At 40.6% G+C, this 20,710-nt stretch overlaps 1 protein-coding gene across 5 annotated transcripts in view; it reads left to right on the forward strand.

Moving 5' to 3' along the window:
• Positions 1-17,086, forward strand: part of LOC131431006 (uncharacterized) — a 352,841-nt gene extending 335,755 nt beyond the window's left edge. For all 5 annotated transcript variants that reach the window (XM_058596364.1, XM_058596385.1, XM_058596375.1 and 2 more), the window contains 3 exons: positions 237-794; positions 889-948; positions 15,903-17,086. In XM_058596364.1, the coding sequence (XP_058452347.1) occupies positions 237-794; positions 889-948; positions 15,903-17,071 (1,787 nt within the window). In that variant the 3' untranslated portion in view covers positions 17,072-17,086. The remainder of the gene's footprint in view (positions 1-236; positions 795-888; positions 949-15,902) is intronic.
• Positions 17,087-20,710: the final 3,624 nt, after the last annotated feature.

The following is a 20,710-nucleotide window of genomic DNA, read 5'->3' on the forward strand; positions in this document are numbered from 1 at the left end:
GTCCATAGCGAACGGTGCATCATGTCACTTTTAGGTGGATCGAATATTTTTTCATACATTATCAAGATGAAAATATATTCACAGACCTCAAATTATTAATAAAAAAATCATCCAGCTGACGTTTATCGACGTATTTATGGTTTTTGCCAACTTTTGTATGGAGAGGCATCACTGTGCGACGGTGTGACTGTGACTGTAAAACCTAATCGAATCGCCATTCTTTGGTTTCATTTCAGACGAATCGAATCACACGCAGGGTCCGCTGGATGGTTCCCTGTACGCGACGATCCTCAAGAGTCCCAAATCTCCTACAGCCGGTGGTATTCCGCAGACGTTGATCTCCCCTCCGGCCGAGTTCAGCAACACGAAAACAATTCTCAACGGTGGTTCAGCCGGAGCAGGAGTAGGAGGAGGTGGAGGAGGAGTACAACCGCCGGTGACACCTCCGCCGCGAAACACCAACTACCACCTTTACGACGGTGCCAAACGCTACCAAAATGCTCCCGGAACGGGTGGTCGAGGGACCGGCTACGGGTACCAGGGGAAATCGGTGACCGGTGAAAGTGCCAAGAACGGTGGTGTCAATTCGAGTGATAATGAAAATAATAATAATAATAGTGCTAGTGGTAACTACAGAGCAGTGATAGAAAACGGGAGTGGCTACGATCAAAACCAGAACCCGATTAGTCAGCGGCAAACGCAGGTTAGGAGTCAGGCAGACGGGCGAGAATCGGTGCGAAGTCCACTGACACTGTCTATGGACTCCGGAATATCGAGCAGTGGTCCGGTGAATCGTAAGTGTTCCCCTACTTTAACTACTCTCACTTGTCGCCAAATTCTGGTTCGACCCACACTCATATTCTTCCTTTTTCGATTCCACACTTCCAGGTCGCCTACAAGGTTCCAGCGTATCGCCATCCAGTTTTCCAAGTCAAGCTAGTCCACAAGGTAAGCAAAAAGCTTTTTTTTTCCCAAAACAATAGTAGGCGAGTTGCGTGTTCAGTTTGACGTTTCCCCGCTACACATCATCGCAGTAGCCCGGTCAAACTGATCACACTCACTCACGCTCAACACTTTCTGTTCTGTGGTGTTACACTTTTTTTTCCTCAACTTGTCGCGTCCTACCCGGGAGCCGCTGTAGCTTTCAGCTTAAAATTCCACAAGCAAACAACCTTCGACGACGACGACTACGACGACTGCGGCCTGATTCAAGTTTCCTTGTTTCGAAAAAGGGCATTCCCGGTTCTGGCGTTGGTTGGCCGTCGATTGCTGATTCCGCAGTTGAGTGATCCGGAAGCAAACGCTGGGGACTTTCTGTCTGACAGTGATCGAGAGGCCTCTGTCTGTCTGTGCTACTAATTTTTCTGTTTCGAGTCAGAATTCGCTCCTAGCGGGAGAGGAGGTGTCAGTGATGCCAGACTTGCGGCCTGGGTTGTAAAATTTTCCAATAATTCACCCTGCCCCCATCTGGCATCCGGGTTCCGTTGAAGTTGATAAAGACGAGAAGGAGACAAAAAAAACTGGCTCAACCGCTTCCTTACTTTGCTTGCGCATGCTTTACTGATTTTGAGCCGTACCAGGCCGCAAAAGGAGAAGAGATTTCTTTTCCGTTTTTATCCATCTCCGGGAGTCAATTAAGGAATGCACGAGTACATTTAGTCGTTGGTCATAGGCTCGAAAGAAAGTTTGTTTTCCCTCTGTTTGGGACTGACATTGAACGGTGTGGTGTCCATCATCCTAACAGTATTTTTTTGTTGCCGATTTAATTGATATACTTATTTTTTAACAACCATATGCGCATTTTTCTGTGCACTTCGAAATTGTCCGGCCTAGAATTTTGGAAACCCAACGAATTGTACATTAGATAATAACCGATAAATGTGGAAGCAGAAATGAAAACTTGCGAAAACATAACCCTCGACACGGGTTAGGTTTGTTGTGCCAATCGAACTCCTCTGGAGGTGATGAAACACTACTCAGAATGCAGCCCGATTGAGACTTCAAATGACCACTAAGCTTCATTGAGTATTGTGTGACTAAAAAGCATTCCTCACGCATTCGTCTGTCTTATTTACCACCTTGTCTCCGCTGGGTAGTGATATGTGAGATTTTATGGTGACTCATAATCTGAACGAGCGAATCTAATTCTTCGACGATATTAACCTCGTCACATTAGTAAAGAGCAAATTAAATCAAGCTTTTGTGAAGCTTCTCAAGCTTTTGTGAAGCTTCTCAAGCTTTTGTGAAGCTTCTCAAGCATTTGTGAAGCTTCTCAAGCTTTTGTGAAGTTTCTCAAGCTTTTGTGAAGCTTCTCGAGCTTTTGTGAAGCTTCTCAAGTTTTTGTGAAGCTTCTCAAGCTTTTGTGAAGCTTCTCAAGCTTTGTGAAGCTTCTCAAACTTTTGTGAAGCTGCTTAAGCTTTTTTGAAGCTTTCTACAAGCTTTTGTGTAGCTTTATGCACGCTTTTGTGAAGCTTTATACAAGTTTTTGTGAAGCTTTCTACAAGCTTTTGTGAAGCTTTCTACAAGCTTTTGTGAGGCTTTCTACAAGCTTTTGTGAAGCTTTCTACAAGCTTTTGTGAAGCTTTCTACCAGCGTTTGTGAAGCTTTCTACCAGCTTTTGTGAAGCTTTCTACAAGCTTTTGAGAAGCTTTCTATAAGCTTTTGAGAAGCTTTCTACAAGCTTTTGTGATGCTTTCTACAAGCTTTTGTGAAGCTTTCTACAAGCTTTTGTGAAGCTTTCTACAAGCTTTTGAGATGCTTTCTACAAGCTTTTGTGAAGCTTTCTACAAGCTTTTTTAAAGCTTTCTACAAGCTTTTTTAAAGCTTTCTACAAGCTTTTGTGAAACTTTCTACAAACTTTTGTGAAGCTTTCTACAAGCTTTTGTGAAGCTTTCTACAAGCTTCTGTGAAGCTTTCTACAAATTTTTGTGATGCTTTCTACAAGCTTTTGTGAAGCTTCTCAAGCTTTTTTGAAGCTTTTCACGCTTTTATAAAGCTTCTCAAGTTTTTATAAAGCTTCTTAAATGTTTGTGAAGTGTCTCAAGCTGCTGTGAAGCTTCTTAAGCTTTGTTAAGATTCACAAGCTTTTGTGATGATTCTCAAGCTTTTGTGATGCTTCTCAAGCTTTTGTGGAGCTTCTCAAGTTTTGTGAGGCTTCTCAAGCTTTGTAGAGCTTCGCAAGCTTTGTGATGATTCTTGAGTTTTGTGAAGATTCTAAAGCTTTGTGAAGCTTCTCAAGCTTTTGTGCTGCTTCTCAAGCTTTTGTGCAGCTTTCTACAAGCTTTTGTGAAGCTTCTCAAGATTTGTGAAGCTTATCAAGCTTTGTGAAGCTTGTCAAGCTTTTGTGAAGCTCCTCAAGCTTTTGTGATGCTTCTCAAGCTTTTGTGGAGCTTCTCAAGTTTTGTGAGGCTTCTCAAGCTGCGTGAAGCTTCTCAAACTTTGTGAAGCTTCTCAAGCTTTGTGAATGTCAAACAATGTCAAACCCTTATGAACACCCTGTTCCTAGTAGCAAACAAAATAAATCACGTGTGCAAAAAGCTGGATCAATGTGTCAAATACACCTCACAGTTGCTCGCCATATCCAACAACAGAGTCGCTCGTTTTCTCCTGCTTTAACTTCTAACGTAGGCTCGGTCGAATTGAAAAAAAAAAATTCGACACCTGCATCGTTGCTAGTCCATTGAACTAGGCGAGTTGGGACATGATTGAAAAACAATAAAAAAAAAACAACTGCAACAAAGTTGCCACATCAATATTTATTTTCTGTTTTTTTTTGTTCTGCAGATCGGGCAGACTAACGAGCGCGCGAAGGTGCGATTGACGGGAATACATTTGTTTGATTTGATTTGAGTCGCCATTTTTTCGCACTTTTCGTCGTGAATGGCTTCATTTGGATGGGAGCCCTGACTAGCGCAAAATACTCGCAGTAGGCTGTGTGTGTCTGGAAAGGACAGTGGAGACAGACACCATTTGTCATTCTTAGAAAAAAAATTATTCCAATTACATCATATAAATGTAAAATCAGCCACGAAGAGTTTTTTTGGAAAAACTGTTTAAATATATTAACCTCAAATTGCGGCAAAATAATCGAATCAAACTAGCCTTACGCAAACAGGAGGAGTTCATTGGCAGAGCGGCCAGTTTTGGCCGAATGCGAAGGTGTTCTCGTAAGCGACAGTTGGGTAAAAATATAAAAGTGGTTTTTCCATATGGAACGGGTTGAAAAAATGTCGTCGAAAAATGTCGAATCGCCTTATGAACGGTAAAGGTGACCACCACCGGTGACCATAAAAGCCCAGAGACTACCGTGGTCTCGAATTAATTCGCAACTAGACGGGCAATACGGCGACCACTCGTCGTTACAGCGATCATACCAATATTGAACGATTTTTTTGTAGTTGTTGTTCGTTTCGGTTTCGGTTTCAGTTTTTCCAACCAGCGCCATATATTTCGCACCTCGTTCGGTAAGATCCGGCTCGCAAGATTGCGCGTCCAAAAACCAATGCAGCCAGGCATAGCAATCGTCTCTCAGTAGGCTTTGGATTGATTTTTCCTTCGAGATTCGAGCCTAGGCGCGCAAACACATTCATTTTTTGCTTGGACTCCAATCTTGCAATCCAAGTAGGCACAGTCAACATCGTTTTGCGTGAAAATTGACAACGTTCGGTGTTTGGTCAGTCAGTTTGGTGGACGACTGCACTCTACTCGTGCGGGGCCAGTTCCCAAGTGAAATCCCTTTTTTGTTCGGTGGCTCGCCGTCCGAAGGCGGCATTCGCTTCACACATATTTGGAATGATTTCACGATTATTAATTAGATGTACGAGAGTTCGTCAAGGGTCCATTTGGTGCCGGTGAGTAGTGTGACTTGAGGTTTGAAAATGAAACTGTCAAGAGAACACCGTGAAAGAGGCTTTTTTATGTATTGAAAAACAGAATGATTTCCTTGAGTCATCGAGTTCAGATTCTCGATTCTCGTGACGTTTGTTGATTAATTTTCGAACTGTGCCAATCACAACAGGCGATACAGGGTTTGCGTGCTCCAAATGGATGAACAAGCCCCCCTCTTCGTCATCACTGCTGACAAGTGCCACTCTTTGGTGTGCCGAAGTGAGAGTTGGATCCCTCGTCTCCTGCTGCCCGCTACGCTGGAAACTGTCTGGCGGCGGCTGGATGATGGTGATCGAGATGACAAGGCAGTTCACAATTTTCTCACTCGTGCGGCGGCGGTGGCGGCACCACATTCAAAAGTGTCTGAAAAAAAACCTAGGCCTACCGTGGTAATTCGTAACCAACCCAAAAAAGGGATCACACTTGCGCGTACACAGCTTTTATGGCTGCAGCAGCTTGCATAGTAGCTAGCAGTAGGCTTTGGAAACCCATCTGGCATTTGCGCGATGCGCTGGAATTTTCACATTTTTTGCTCCCGATATCAGAGGGGACGTTTTTGTGCCGCCGCTTTTGTGCAATGGAAAACGCTTAGAAAATGAATAATTAAGCTGTCAGGATTAATTTAGAACTGTACACTGTTGAAGTTTGAGTGAGTTGTCTTTTTGAGTTGAGGAATGGATTTTTATTGCCATAACTGTCGATCACACACTACTGTCATATGAATTGAATAGGAAAACCAATGCTCAAAGTATGAAACTTGAGTTGTTTCCTCGAATTTGATTCCGCATACTCCAGGATGGGATTATGATAGAGCAGTTCTACGTATTGAAGAATTTTTTTCTGGGTCAATCAGTCCTGTTAACGGGGATTGTAAAGTTTCATATATACTATTTCATAAATTTATCTTTTTCAAGCTACCTCTCGTTGAGTATTAATAATTTATGAATTTATTCCACAAAAAAAATACTGTGAAATCTAAAAATGAAGTTAGAACGGAGCAAATGGTTTTATTCTATATAAAATTCCTCATTCATATTTACAATCGGATTGTGACTTTGGAAATCCGCGTGAAAAAACTGCAAAACTAGAGAATTTTTTTTTCGATGCCAAAGATTTTATAAATGCATGAAATGTCGAGATCTGGTGTAATCTAATTTCATTTTTGAATAAAAAAAAACGAAAATTTTGTCAGAGAGTTGACTTGAAAAAAAATTCGGGAGAACACCAGATCACGACGTTTATGCATTTTCAAGACAAAACAAGAAAACTGCGTTACTTGGAAAATCCGCGTAAAAAAATCGCCTAACTTCGGAAATCCGCGTGAAAAAACCGCGGGAAAACCGCATAAAAACCGCGTAAAGAAGGCCTCAGTCTACTATGATAAACGTTATAAAAAATAGCTATGTTTAATTGGATTCAATTTATAAGCAAACTTGCACCCTCTCATTCTGCTACTAACGCATAAAGCGATAGCACCCAGTCGACGCCGTTCTATTGACCAAATGTCATCACAGACACACGGGGGAGTCATGAGATAAGAACTTGTGAGCGCTTAGTTATCTCACCTTTTGACGATCACTTTTAGGTTAATTGTCAAATTCGTTAAATAACAATTTTTGTAAACGCGAAATCGAGAGAAACAAACATAGAAATCGAAATAATTTGATGAAAACAGACAAAGTAAAATTAAGATTAAATTATGACGTTTGAAATTCATACTCTGAAACTTGAAACGCTAAGCCCGAAATAGCAGTAATCACAAGTCGTTTAAGTTTTGAATGTACAATTCAACAATCAATATATTTTTACCGCTAAATTTAGCTAAAGCAGTTAGTAGAATTATTTGAACACTTTCATTTTTTGTACCATTGAATTCTACTATATTAATTTTATTTAACTTATTTACACCTAGTCACCTTCACAGAAGTCACTTAACTTTCACAAAAGTATAACTAACGTTACAGTACAGATACACATATTTCGGAATGTTATTTACATTCTTAATCAGTATGTAAGTTTCAAAAGTTTGATGAAATCATTAGAACGATCAATATATCAGGTGTACAACTTCGCTTCCGCCGTTTTCCGATAGGTGGCGGTTAAAATACATAGATCATATTGCCTTTAAAGTGAGTGTGTACAGTGCCTAACGAATTGTCATCGCCGTTTCAGTGACATTTGTTCTTGTTTTCGTATTATCCACGCTCGAAAATGTCTGTTCACCGGCTGTTCGGCCATCCATGGAAGTTGACCATCAATGTTAACTTCCCTCTCTGAGCAGCCTAGATAGCCGTGTAGTGTCGGTAGCGGTTTCCCAACTGCTAAGAATAACGCTACGGTCCACCTGTACCGGTGGTATAAGTCCACCAAACAGGTAAGCCGTGTGGCATCCGGCGGAATTATTTTTTACCAAGAATTGATCCACTGGTTTCCTATTCCATGTCGTAAAAGGCCACAAAAATAGGAACTCCTAAGTCAAGGTGTATTTTCGTGCCGATGGCTGAATGGCTGCTGGAGGTTAAACATTGCAGTCGTGAACGGAATATCTTGGGTTTTTCCCTTACTGGATACACGCAATGCTTAGCAATCAACTTCTTTGATCATCGATTCGGCAGGCCAGAGATTAGAAAGCTGAGTGTCTGTGGGTGTCCTCAAGGTGGTGTACTATCCCCACTTTTATGGAACCTAGTCGCTGATAGTTTGTTAAGGAAACTTAATAACCTTGGATTTCCGACTTATGGTTTTGCCGACGATTATCATATATTGATGACCGGTATAAGCATTAACACTCTCTTTGATTTAATGCAGCAAGCCCTGCGATCTGTTGAACAATGGTGTTGTCAGGTTTGGATTATCTGTAAATCCGGGCAAAACATCAATGGTGCTTTTCACTCATCGTAGGATAATTACAGGAGCTCGTCCGTTGCAGTTCTTTGGTTCAGAGGTCACTGTGGTCGATCAAGTTAAATACGTCGGGGTTATTCTTGACTCAAAACTGAATTGGTCTGCTCACATTGATTTCAGGATTAAAGGAGCTTGCATGGCTTTCGGCCAATGCAGACGAGCTTTTGGAAAATCATGGGGACTCAAACCCAGATATATTCATTGGATCTACACAACTATCGTTAGACCAATTTTAGCATATGGATGTCTTGTATGGTGGCAGAAAGGAGAAGTCGCGACAGTTCAGTCAAAGCTAAATCATCTCCAAAGGATGGTCCTAATGGCGATGACAGGAGCATTCACGACAACTCCTACTGCTGCTCTAGAGGCGCTACTGTGCATTAAACCACTACATGCGTTCCTAAAACAAGAAGCATTATCTTGTGCATACCGTCTTAGGGTTACAGGGCTTTGGAACAGTAACCCATTAGATTATGCTACCAGTCACACTCGCTTGTGGTCTCAAATGGTTCCGTGGGAAGAGTATTTACTCGCTCCTAGTGACCTAACTCTCACATGCAGTTTTCCTTTTAAAACATTCAATGTGAGCTATCCTCTTCGTTAGGAATGATTGTCTGGTTGTCTGGAACGACAACTTGATGAACACATAGTTTGTTTTACGGACGGTTCTCTGTTGAATGGTCGTGCTGGTGCTGGTATCTACTGTCGTGAAATAGGCTGGAGCAGTCTCATTCACTTGGTAGATACTGTACTGTGTTCCAAGCAGAAATCTACGCAATTCTGTGTGGAGTACAATCGGCACTTCAGCAGAGGATCTGTGGTAAACGTATTTATTTTTGTTCCGACAGTCAGGCAGCCTTAAAAGCACTCAGTTCGAATGACTCACGGTCGAATCTAGTGATCGCATGTCGAACTCAAATTGAAGACCTCAGCATTTCAAATGCTGTTTACTTCTTATGACCCGGCCATTCTGGTATTACTGGAAATGAATGGGCTGATGAGTTGGCTAGAACTGGTGCAGAGAATGATTTCGTTGGTCCTGAACCAGCTTTACCACTTTCAACTAGTTGGATAAAGCACAAGATACGTTCTTGGGCTGCATCCAAACATGCCAGCTACTGGCGCAACTTGCAAACTTGCGCTCAGACAAAGCATTTCTACCAGATTTAGATCTGAAAATGTCAAAGTGTCTACTGCATTTCTCCAAGTATCATTGAAGTGTTCTGGTCAGAGCTCTGACTGGACATTGCAAACTCAATTATCACATGGCTACTATTCAACGTGCTGAGTATTATTCGTGTGATTTGTGTGAATGCGATTATGGTACTTCATATCATCTGATATGTAACTGTCCCGCATTGACGCAGCTACGTATCCGGGTTTTTGGTTCTCCATACATGGTTGAGTCTGTGTATGCGGAGCTAAAATTGAAGGATATTCTCTCGTTTCTCACCCAATGTGGTAAGGAGCTATAGTCAGAAGGGTTCATCGTTCTTCCTGGAGTGAATGAATCCCTTCTGTGTTAACCTTAAATAGGGTTTGGCAGATTGTTTGGCATCCTCTGGGGGGTACCGAATTTACTTCTGCTCGTACATACTGCGAGTCGTTTTGCATTCTTCCGGGAGTGCAGAATGGTGTCGCTTTTGTAAGATCTCTAAATCCTCTCGGGGGTTGGAGGTTTTATTAACAGCAGACTGTTCGGGACCTCGTAGAGGTTCAGAATTTCCTTCTGCTTCCACTAAATGTGATCCTCAGCAGATTGTTCAGCATCCCTTAGGGGTGTAGAATTTACTTCTGCTTTTATGTGTTTTTGTGTCGTCAATTTTTCCCATCCTCCTAGTCCAACCCTTACCATTTCCTTTCAATCCTTCCCTCTTATATATCGGGAAAATGATGCTAAAAACAAATTGATGGCAAGGCACAAATCTCCAAATATCAAGGGGAACGTGCCATTTGAGCCAATTTGTTCTGATTCCTGATTCCTGATTCCTGAGTGTGTACAGTGCCTAACGAATTGTCATCGCCGTTTCAGTGACAGTTGTTCTTGTTTTCGTATTATCCACGCTCGAAAATGTCTGTTAATGTGCCCAATTCTCACCATTTTCGGGAAGTTTCACTTTTCTGTTACAATTCGAAAAAAAAATGCAACTGAAGCGCATCGAATGCTTCCAGAAACTTACGGTGATGCTGCTCTGAGTAAAAGAACGTGCCGGGAGTGGTTTCAACGTTTTAAAAATAGTGATTTCGATGTCGAAGACAAACATGATGGTGGAAGAGACAAAACCTTCAAAGATAAATAACAATTTACTACGAGCTCTTAAAACCGGGTGAAACCATCACAGGAGATCGCTACCGAACGCAACTGATGCGCCTTAGTCGCGCGCTAAAAGCGGCCACAATATCAAGAGCGACATGACAAAGTCATCCTCCAACACGACAATGCTCGGCCGCACGTCGCAAAAGTGGTCAAAAAGTACCTGGAAACGCTGAAATGGGAAGTCTTGCCCCACCCGCCGTATTCCCCAGATGTCGCCCCTTCTGACTTCCATCTATTCCGTTCGATGGCACACGGCCTGGCAGATCAACATTTTCAATCCTTCGAAGAGTTGGAAAAATGGATTGCTTCATGGATAGCGTCAAAAAAGGACTCCTTTTTTCGAGCCGGGATCCGAAAATTTCCGGAAAGATGGGAGAAAGTTGTCGCTGGCGACGGACAATACTTTGAATAAAACTTCTGTAAGGACTTTTTCGCAATAAAGCTTAAAAAATTTGGAAAAAAACGACGGCAAAGTTGTACACCTAATAGTTTAATATGGGAAGATGATTCCATACAAATGTTGGCCGCGGCTGCGTTTTAGATGGCCCTTGTGCTAGGTCCAATTTTAGCATACTCTCTCCAACATATCGTCCGGTATTTCACGAATAAATGCTTCAATATTGGCTTCCAGTACGTCAATCGTTGCTGGTTCATTCTTGTAGACATGAGCCTTACCATGGCTCCACAAGAAGTAGTCCAGTCTAGGCGGCCAATTGACGGGCACAAAACGTAAGATAAACTGTTTACCGAAAGCGGCTCTCAAATTGGTCATTGGTTCGCGTGCCGTGTGGGATGTGGCACCGTCTTGTTGAAATCACATGTCAGCAGTGCTGTAAAACTTCATTCAATTCAATTGAAACTGAATGTGGAACACATTGACGATCTCTCTAATGCAGTAAACTTCACTCTCTAATACACACAATGTTTGCTGACGGCCCGAACGGGCAGCATTCAATTCATCACTCGTTGCTCTTCAGTCGAGGCTCAGTTTAACCACGGTCAGTTGATCTTTTGAAGTAACAAAATGTCTCTTTCAATAGTGTGAGAGCGGCCTTCAAATGAGGTTCATGTACACATTCGAATTGGTTCAAGATAATAGATGAAAGACAAACCAGATAGCTGAAATATCAATCACAAAATACACATAAATTAATTGTTTCCTCCTTCAGTTTTCATTTTTAATACTTTACTCCATCTATAATTCTATTCGTTTGAATTTGCTTACTACCAAGAGCGAAGGCATTGAAGCAGGTAGACTACTTGTCACTCGAAACTGAGCAAGTAAAACTTCAAATGACTAGGTACGATTAATCAACTGACGATGAATTCCGGGAGCTTCACTTGAAAATGGCAGCAAAAGTCAAATGAATTAGTAGGGATATGTTGACTGTCAGCGGCCATAAATTTCATTTTCATCTTATATTATTCGATTGAAAATGAAATTTTACCGCACTGCATGTCAGACATATCCAATTCTTCCATTTTTTTCCGTTCCGCCTTTCGTCGATTTCGAAGAACTACGGCCCGATGATGCCACCAGCCTATAATCCACACGAAACAGTGACTTTTTTGGGAGGCATTGGTAGCTCTTGTGATTCTTCTTGTTAGTCTTCACACCAAATGACGAAACCATTCAACCAGAAATGAGCCTCGACGCTGAACACAATTTTTCGATAAAAAAGTGGATCTTCCTCAAACTTTGCCAGCGCGCCCATTCATGAATAATTTAAAGACCAAACTGAACATGTTTGACAATTACACAGGAAACGATTCACGCGTGATCTGTGAAAAACAGTGTCGCCAATAAAAACAGCAAAAAAATCACCCTCTATTACTTCGATTGTTTGAACCAAGCTTTAGCCGTCATTATCACGAGTCAATTTATTATACCTTTTTCGCTTCATAACAATTGTTGAGTATTTCTCGATCGTTACTTCATTGTACTGGCAGCTAGCTAAATCTTACCAAAAAGTTAACTGAGACTATGTATGCTTTGGCCAATGGTAGAATGTGTTTTTTGTTCTGTCACTTATCACCCCTATCCCTTGTAAAGCTTTGAGTTCGTGAACTTCGCTTTAAAACTCGCACCCTTCATTCGAATTCTTCTGAATCATAGTTTTAGATACCATGAGTAAACACTTTCGATGAAGAAACCTCGCCCTGTAAATCATGGATAAAAACTGAAGAAAAGGTAGTTTACAAACTCAAACTTGTTAAAGTTTTTACAATGCCATTTTGAAATTGTTTTAAAATGCTTGAAAAAAAGAAGAACCAATCTGATTATTCCATTACAATAGTTCCAAAATTATGTTGGAGCTATTCTAGTATTGATTCTGTGAGACTGGAACTGTTTTAAGCCCATAGTTTTGTTGATATGCTTTTTGGGGTTGCGATCAAATAGATGATTGATAAGCACAGCCTATAGGTCGTGTGGAATACAGCGACAAGGAAATGATTTTCGTTAAAACGACTCAGTGGGTTCCGACCAAATGGCTTTCTACGAAGCAGCATTCGGCTTAACGGCTTTCGGTGAAATGGCTTTAAGTTAAGGGGGTACGAAAATATCCGGAGATAAAGTTTTTTTTGAAATTTACTCGCGCCATTTCTTTGAAGTTCGTTTTCTCGAAACCGCCTGTTCACACGATAAAAATAAAACTACTGAATCAATGGACACGAAGCTATTGTTATGTTGCAAGAAGTTGCACAGAGAAGTCAATCAATTTCTTGATCAATTTAATATTTAATTAAGATATATCATAGTCTAATTTCAGATGTGTAAACGAGAAGAAAACGGAACTTTTTTAAACCAGTCTCGGGAGAGGTTCGATATGTCCACCAATTTAATAAATTTTGGGATTTATAAAAACTGTTTTCCCATCCTCAAACGTGCTTCTACGGATGCTCCAGAAGGAATTTTTTCGCCTCTTCCAGTTTCTATAAAATACAGTAAACAAAATTGACCATATTTTCTACTGTTTCATAGAGTGCCACCTTAACTGAATTTGTGGTTGAGGGGCAATTTACAATCTTAGGAAAACGACCAACGAAATGCGAAAGCAGTTTTCTTCGCTGTCGTTGAGCGGAAATTTAAAAGACAAATGTCCATTTTTTAAAATAAACTGATGTTTTTTCTAGAAGTTTCATCAAGTAGTTTTCGCTTTTCAACAATGGCTATTTCCCTATGTTTGTAAGTAGAATCTTAAAAGGCACTCAGCAAAAAAGGTTACGGTGGAACGGCTTTCATCAAAACGATTTTCAGTGAAATGGCTTTCGGTGAAACAAAACCCTACTTAGCAAGAATTTTATTTAACAGGAGCGCAGGATTTTGCATGTCTCACACATTAGACCCAGCGTTTGAATTGGCGCAACGATAACCTGCGCTTCTGTTACTTGTGCGTATGATATTTAAGCTAAATTGGGTAAACTTTTTAAATCACCACTATTGATTCATCAAATTGAAAGAGTAGTTTTAATCTTCATTTTATATTCAGAAAGGTTCAGTTTATATTCATTGGTGATTTTTTTCATTATTTATTCTGCAAAAGGTTGAGATGAACGGCTTTGAAAATTGATTATTTTTTTCTATTTTCAACGATTAAGTCTAAGAATAGAGAATATTTCTTTTTATTTTTGTGACATTCAGCAAACGTCTGGTAGAAACAGGAAACGAAAATTATAGAATGAATAGTACTGAAGGAAGTGCAAGAATGTGAAAATATGGAACGGCGGAAAGATGAGACGTAACAAGGGTATGCCGGGGAAAGTAATGTTAAATATCTTTTACGATTTACTATCCGAACCTCCGGCAGCCTGTTCTGGTAGAAGTTACTAAAAGATTCATGTAACCCTTGTAACGCCTCATTTTTCCGTTCTGTATTTCACACCCCAACTCTCCCTTGAGTAGTACCATTCTATAATTTGCAATTCCTGTCCCACAAATAGTCTGAATTTCGCAAAAAGAAAAACGAATCTTCTTGAATAGCATCAAGGAGAATGTTCGCTAGTGAACTTTTCACTACTGATTTTTTGCTATGTGAGAACATTTTCAGTAAGAAACGCGTTTGCAAGAAATAAACTCAGTAGTGAACTTTCTCGGAATGAATTTTCTCGGAGATAATTTTTTTTTTGCCTGAAAATCATTTGCGAAATATTTCAGTCGCTATTTTCGAAATTGTGAGTTTTACCCGACATTGAAGAGAATGCTTAATTTTGTTCAACCGGAGCGTCCTTCGAAGTCCAAAGTAGGCTCGATTTCCCGCAAAGATCCGTCTTTGAATTTCTCTTTCGGCTTCACTGTCAGTGGTTATCATTTAGCCCAAATGTACGAATTTATCACCGCCGCACAGTGGTCCAAAACTGATGTACGAAGCAGCTCATACCGGTGAGCAGCTCCGAACCGATCAGTTCACTAAAGAGAATCGATTCAATGTATCAGCTCATCAGCTCATTTTGGATATATCCGAAATGGTGCGACCTAGACTTTTGGTATATTTCACAAAGTAAATTACTTTCAATAGTTCTAAAACTTTGTAGAGGAAAAAATTTTTTATCTCTTCAGAAAAAAAAGTTATGGTTATATTTTTTGTCAAAGTAGGCCATGAACAATTAGGGATAGAATCGCACTAACTTTTCTCGGAGATAACTGAACCGATTTCCACAAACTTAGATTCCAATGAAAGGTCTTGTGGTCCCATAAAAAATTCCTGAATATTATTTGGATCTGACCTCCGGTTCCGGAGTTATGGGGTAAAATGTGCAAAAAAAATGAAAATATGTTTTATAACTTTTCTCATAAATGGCGACCGATTTTCACAAACTTAGGTCCTGTGGTCCCATACGTAATTCCTGAATTTCATCCGGATCTGACTTCCGGATCCGGAAATATAGGGTAAAGTGTGTTAAAAAAATTTTACCATCACTGAAAGGGACGAAAACCCGTAAAAAGTTTTCTAAATCGACCTCAAATCTTCTTCAATCGATAGTTTTCATCAGTAGACGGTCAAACAAACTGATTTCGATAATTCTTTTAAGAATCGAAGAAAATTATTTTGAAGAATACAACAGTATTATATATGATAGTATGATTGATATGAGAAAGGCATCATTACACCACTAGGTAGATTAAAACAGGTTTTTGTTGATTCGAACCACTGTGTGCGCCGATCCGAACTCGGAATTAAAGCTTAACATTGTCGTCCCTTGAGCCACTTCCTGTCGTGTATTTTGTCTTCGGAACATCGATGATAAGTCCAATTCGGCTGGGTTCAGCATTCAGTCTGATGTACGTTTCCGTCATCGCCTCAAAGTTTCGGGCCCTTATGTCGATGTCGTCGGCGGAGCCAAGAAGTCGGTTGGAACGCAACTTTAAACAGCAGATGAAGATGTGAACATCATACAAAATCTATTAAAATGCTGAGTTTGTACAAAAAATCAGCTGGTTACGATCCAATATTTTGAGCTTCTAAGCTGCAATGGGAGGCTTCACGACCCATTCAGCAAATTGCACATCTGTTTATGCTGGCCATTTCACTTTTCTATTGTAATAGTTTTTTTTCCAAACACTGAACAATCGTTTGGCAAAATATCGATTCTCCGGTCGATTGTTCAGTTGTTGAAAAGTTTTGCATTCACCGTCTGACTGGCCGCTAATTGAGTTTTAAATTTGAATAATCTCTCAACTTCAAAACTTCAAACTGATTAGTATTCAACCCATTTGAAGTCATTTTCTCAACTGCCCTACGATCGCTATTGGCACTTATCGAAATCTTTTTTTTTTGTTCCCTTTTGCTTACAGATGATCGCCACCGTGAGTTGGACGATTTGCTGTCCGATATGCTGATGACGGTCCAAGGCATTCCGGACGTTGGTCGAAAAGCTTCCGAGCATCAACATCATCATCATCATCAACAGCAACAGCAACAGCTGCAACGAATCATCACCCACTATCAGCAGCAACAACAGCAGCAGCAAAATCTGAGCGATCATTTTGTAAACACAAACACCGATACGATCAAGCGTTCGCATTCGGCCCACCTGCCGGCACTCAGAGAGGAACGAACCGATCCGGAGGAAGGTTTGAACAGCAGCAGCAACAACAATAACAACAACAACATCAACGCCAAAGAGCGTGAGTTACTGATGTACGAAACGAGCAGTACGACAACGACGCTGACGCCACCGCCAAGTGAGAGTGGCCGTGAGACACCGCTGCTGAGCAGTGCCTACTCGACCATTCGCGATAAGAGAGATCTCGCCGGGTCTCACTGTCTCACGCCGACCGAACGGGAGCTCATCATGAACCTGCAGCACCACCAGCATCAGCAGCAGCATCATCAGTCTTTCGGATATCCCCGTCAGGCACGGTCTACTACCGGAGCTTCAGAACGGTTCACTTCGGACGACGACGACGATTACCGAGGGCAACAGCAGCAGCAGATTCCGTATCACGCCCGTGAGGACTCACGACCCTTCACCTACGGTAGCATACCGCTTACGGGTACGCCCCAAAATCCGCCCGCTTCCACCATGCTGAAGATGCAGTCGGGTCTGTCGAGTCCGTCGATGGTGCGCAAAGCGCTCGGCACTCCGACCACCGGTCGTAAATCGGGAGGAGGAACTGGTGGCACCGGGTCCACCATCGGTCGGAACTCGGAATTCGAGGAAATGCTGCGCGAACGGCGCGAAAAAGTGTTTAGTGAAAAGTACACCATCGGCGATCAACAGTCGTCTCCCGGTGGTGGTGGCGCGGGTGGTGTTTTAGGTGGTGATAACAGTGTTGTGAACAGACGCGGCACCGGGTTCGATACGGTCGACAACGGCCGGTGGATCACAAATAGTTACACGGTTAAAACGGTCACTACGTCCGGAGCGGATCAGAACGGCTATCACCTACCGCACGAACCGCTCAAACGGTCCAACACCATGGACGGTAGCTTCGGGCGGCCATTCTCCAACGATGGGTAAGTTGTTACTCTTGTTTTTTTTACCTATCTCCATTTTCATAAATGTCCCACTTCGGCATTGAGCTTGCCCACGGGCCAACGACGACGGCGATGACGACGCCGAGAGGTGATTGCAAAGGACATCACCGAGACCGTGAGGATGGCAATAAATAACATGTGTTCTGGGGCAGAAAAAAAATTTCGATGCGCAGTAAAAAGTGCAAATAAAAAAACAGTAATAAATAACGTGCCCAGTGAAGTAAACGCGCGCGAAGAGGAACTGGTTTCGGAAACTGTGTGGCGGTAGATGTGAAAGGAACTGAGATACGGCCGGGGATCAGTGCTATCGAATCTAAATCCCCGCTTGGATTATGGGGATCATCGGTGAAATCCGATCAGCGCGGACGGAATTTCAAGTGATCTCTTGGGTGACGCAAAACGACGTCGTCAGCTGTTTCTTTTTTTTCGGTGGAAAATTTATCTACCAGCTTTTGGAAGCTTGTGGTTTGACGGTTATCAGACGATTGTTGCGATATTCGTTCGGTGTGAGGCTAGAGTCCGAATGACTAGTAAAATGTAAGATAAGCAAAAAGTGAACTGGATTCGAAAGATAATGCAATCAAAGAGTCGTCTAACAGTTCCTATATTAATGGCCACATTTTAAATTTTTGATAAGAAATCATAATTCAATCCAGTCAATAATTCAGTTGTACTTGAAAAAATATCGTATTTTGTCTTCCTCATTTAGAAAGAATACGGAATCACTGTGAAAACCGACTTCCGGTTCCGGAATTATAGTGTGAACCGTTTTTCTTGAACCTAGATTCAAATAAAAGGTCCTAAGGTTCCATACAAGTTTCCTGAATTACGTAAGAATCCGACTTCTGGTTCCGGAATTACAGTGGGATATGCGCCAAAAATATGAATTGTGACTGAGCCGATTTTCACAGCCCTAATTGCAAATGGAATTTTTGTATGGTCCCATACAAAGTCGCAGTCGGATCAGATATTGTGTTCCGGAATTACAGGGTTCAACTGAAAGGTCTTAAGAAGCCTTCAAAATATTTTGATTTATATTCAGATCCAACATCTGGTTCCGGAGATGCAGATTACTTAAAGTAAAAATTTCAAGAGTAACTTCAAAAAATAAAATGTAATTGGTCTGGAATTATTTCAATTGGCTAAAAAATCTCTAGTTTACAGGTCATGATAGTCTTAGGACCAAATAAACTCATATAAAATTTTTTTTTTAAATAAAACTGAAATTAACAGGTCTGATAGTCCCATAAACATATTCAAGTCCGACTTCCAGTTGTAATGTTAGGCTAGGGGTTAACATTCTAAAATTTCAAACCGTACAGAAATCGTAAAATATCTCCCAAGTTGTGTTCGAAGCTGTACCAATTTGTAATTCATGTTATTTTATGGCCATACGAACTGTTTTTGTTTATAGTGGATCCATTTTTTTTATATTATCGGACGATTTATTGATAGGAATTTCACTATACCGGTATCCAGTTTTCGGTTCCGGAAATTCCGAAAATAGTGGCCAAAATCTTCAAAATGGAGCTTACTTCATCTTCTCAAATATGGTTGAATTGATTTTAACTAACCTAAATTAAAATGTAGTATTTAAATGTAGTAGTATTATGCAAAAAAATCTTCGAAACTGTTTTTCAAACTTTTTTATTAATTTGTAGAATTTTGATGAATCCTGCTGTAATATATAAGAGGAAATGAATAAAACCAGAAAGGTATCATTACACCACTAGGTGGATTAAAACAGTTTTTGTTTCAATTGTATACCAAAGGCTTTCGTTCAACATGAACAATCCAAGATTCAAATTAATCATCATCAGGGTTTATTTGAAATAGGGTCTCTAAGAAACACACACTGGTGCACAATTTTCTGTGGCCCCTTTTCTATGTTTTAAAAAGAAAATATTAAAGTCGTTTCTATTTTCATTATTTAAAAACAATATTCTAGGAAAAAATAATCGCTGAACTTTTATTTAGATTTTGTTGTTATAAAACAATAATTTGCACTATGACATTATACGCTAGGATTGTTTTTTTTTTTCGTATCAAAGAACGCTCACTAGCAACTCTTCACACGATTCAATCAGTGCCATCAAAAAGAGATGGATATCATCGCAGCAACAAAAAACCGGCATGGTAAATTTAACATAGAATGGACACCATTGCGAGAGCGAATTTTTCTCGATGACCCGTCTGAGTATCACAGGTTATCACGCTGCTTTAGGGATTCTCTCTGAAGCAACAAACGGTCGCTTATTCTCGTTTCGCCATCCGATTCTATACGGGCAGATGATAATTGCGATAGAATCATTTTACTATTGCCGCTTATTCTAACTATGTGCATATAACCTTTGTATAAGTTGTGTTTATGGAAATTTTTGTGAATGCCCCACGAGAGTTTTGAAATATTGTAACCTAGTATGAGAATCATCAAGTCGAATCATCGATTCGATTTTCTGCGATAATTGTCAACTTGCGATTCTCCTTTGATAAATTCCACACAGCACCGATCATTCTCAGACTGAATACATTTTCTTAAGGTCCATGAAATACTCAGAGTATAAAGTGGGGCGAAGAAATGTAGAAAAATTCTCTCCCGATTCATGCATTGACAGACACGAGCTCTTGTAGCATCTTCTACCGGATTGAAAATGTAGTATACAATATGGAAAAATATCGAGCAGATTCTATCAAATTATCGGCAACCACCATCACTGATTATACGTATAAAAATTTTAAAGCAGCTTCCAAGTTTCAATCAAATTTCCCTCATAAATCTTCTATCGCTTACCAACTTCACTGTTTGGATCCATGGAAGATTGATGATTTTTTTATTAACCATGAATTCACATGCTTCATAGGGTCAATGATGTTTAGTCTCGGCCCATTGATATTGATAACTAGAAGCGATTGGACTTTTTTTTTCAGTAGAAGAGAAGCTCTTTGTGGAGTCATTGTAAGGTTCATCTGCGAAAATTCTCTCGCATTCGCTCATTTGAACAGTTGTGGTATAGACAGCATTGACGAGGAGGGTTAAATTCGAATTCAACCGGAATTCCTGAATTTCATTCGGATCTCCCTTCTGGTTCCGGTCATCACAAAGTGATGAGAGTTGAAAATTTTCAAAACAGCGAAATAAGAGGCGACCAAAAAAAAGTTACGAAAATTTCCAAATCTGATCTTAAAATTCAGGTTTATTATTCAGAATCGGGTAGTGCAAATGGAACACTTAGCAGTTCAGCTAGTTCAGCGTTAATTGAAAAATACAATTCTATTCACTGAACTTTCGATGCAATCCAATTCAGTTTTGCATCGATGATGTTTTTCAATCAAACTTCAACCCCTGTCTATTCCATGTTACTATTGATTTACATGGCCCGACAGTAGCTTACAAACGAGCCTAAGCTAGTTAAAATCAGCATAGCCATCTCTGAGAAAATTGAGCTGCAAAAAATGAGTTTTGTCGGTTACGTCACTAATACCATCATATCTCCGATACCAGCAGTCATACCCATTTTATCTTCAAACTTGATCATTGGCCCAATAGTAGCTTTCAAACGAGCCTAAGCTTGCTGAAATCGATTCAGCCATCTTTGAGGAAATTTAGTGGTAAAAAAACAAC

This window comes from Malaya genurostris, chromosome 1, assembly GCF_030247185.1.
Source record: "Malaya genurostris strain Urasoe2022 chromosome 1, Malgen_1.1, whole genome shotgun sequence".
Taxonomy (NCBI): domain Eukaryota; kingdom Metazoa; phylum Arthropoda; class Insecta; order Diptera; family Culicidae; genus Malaya; species Malaya genurostris.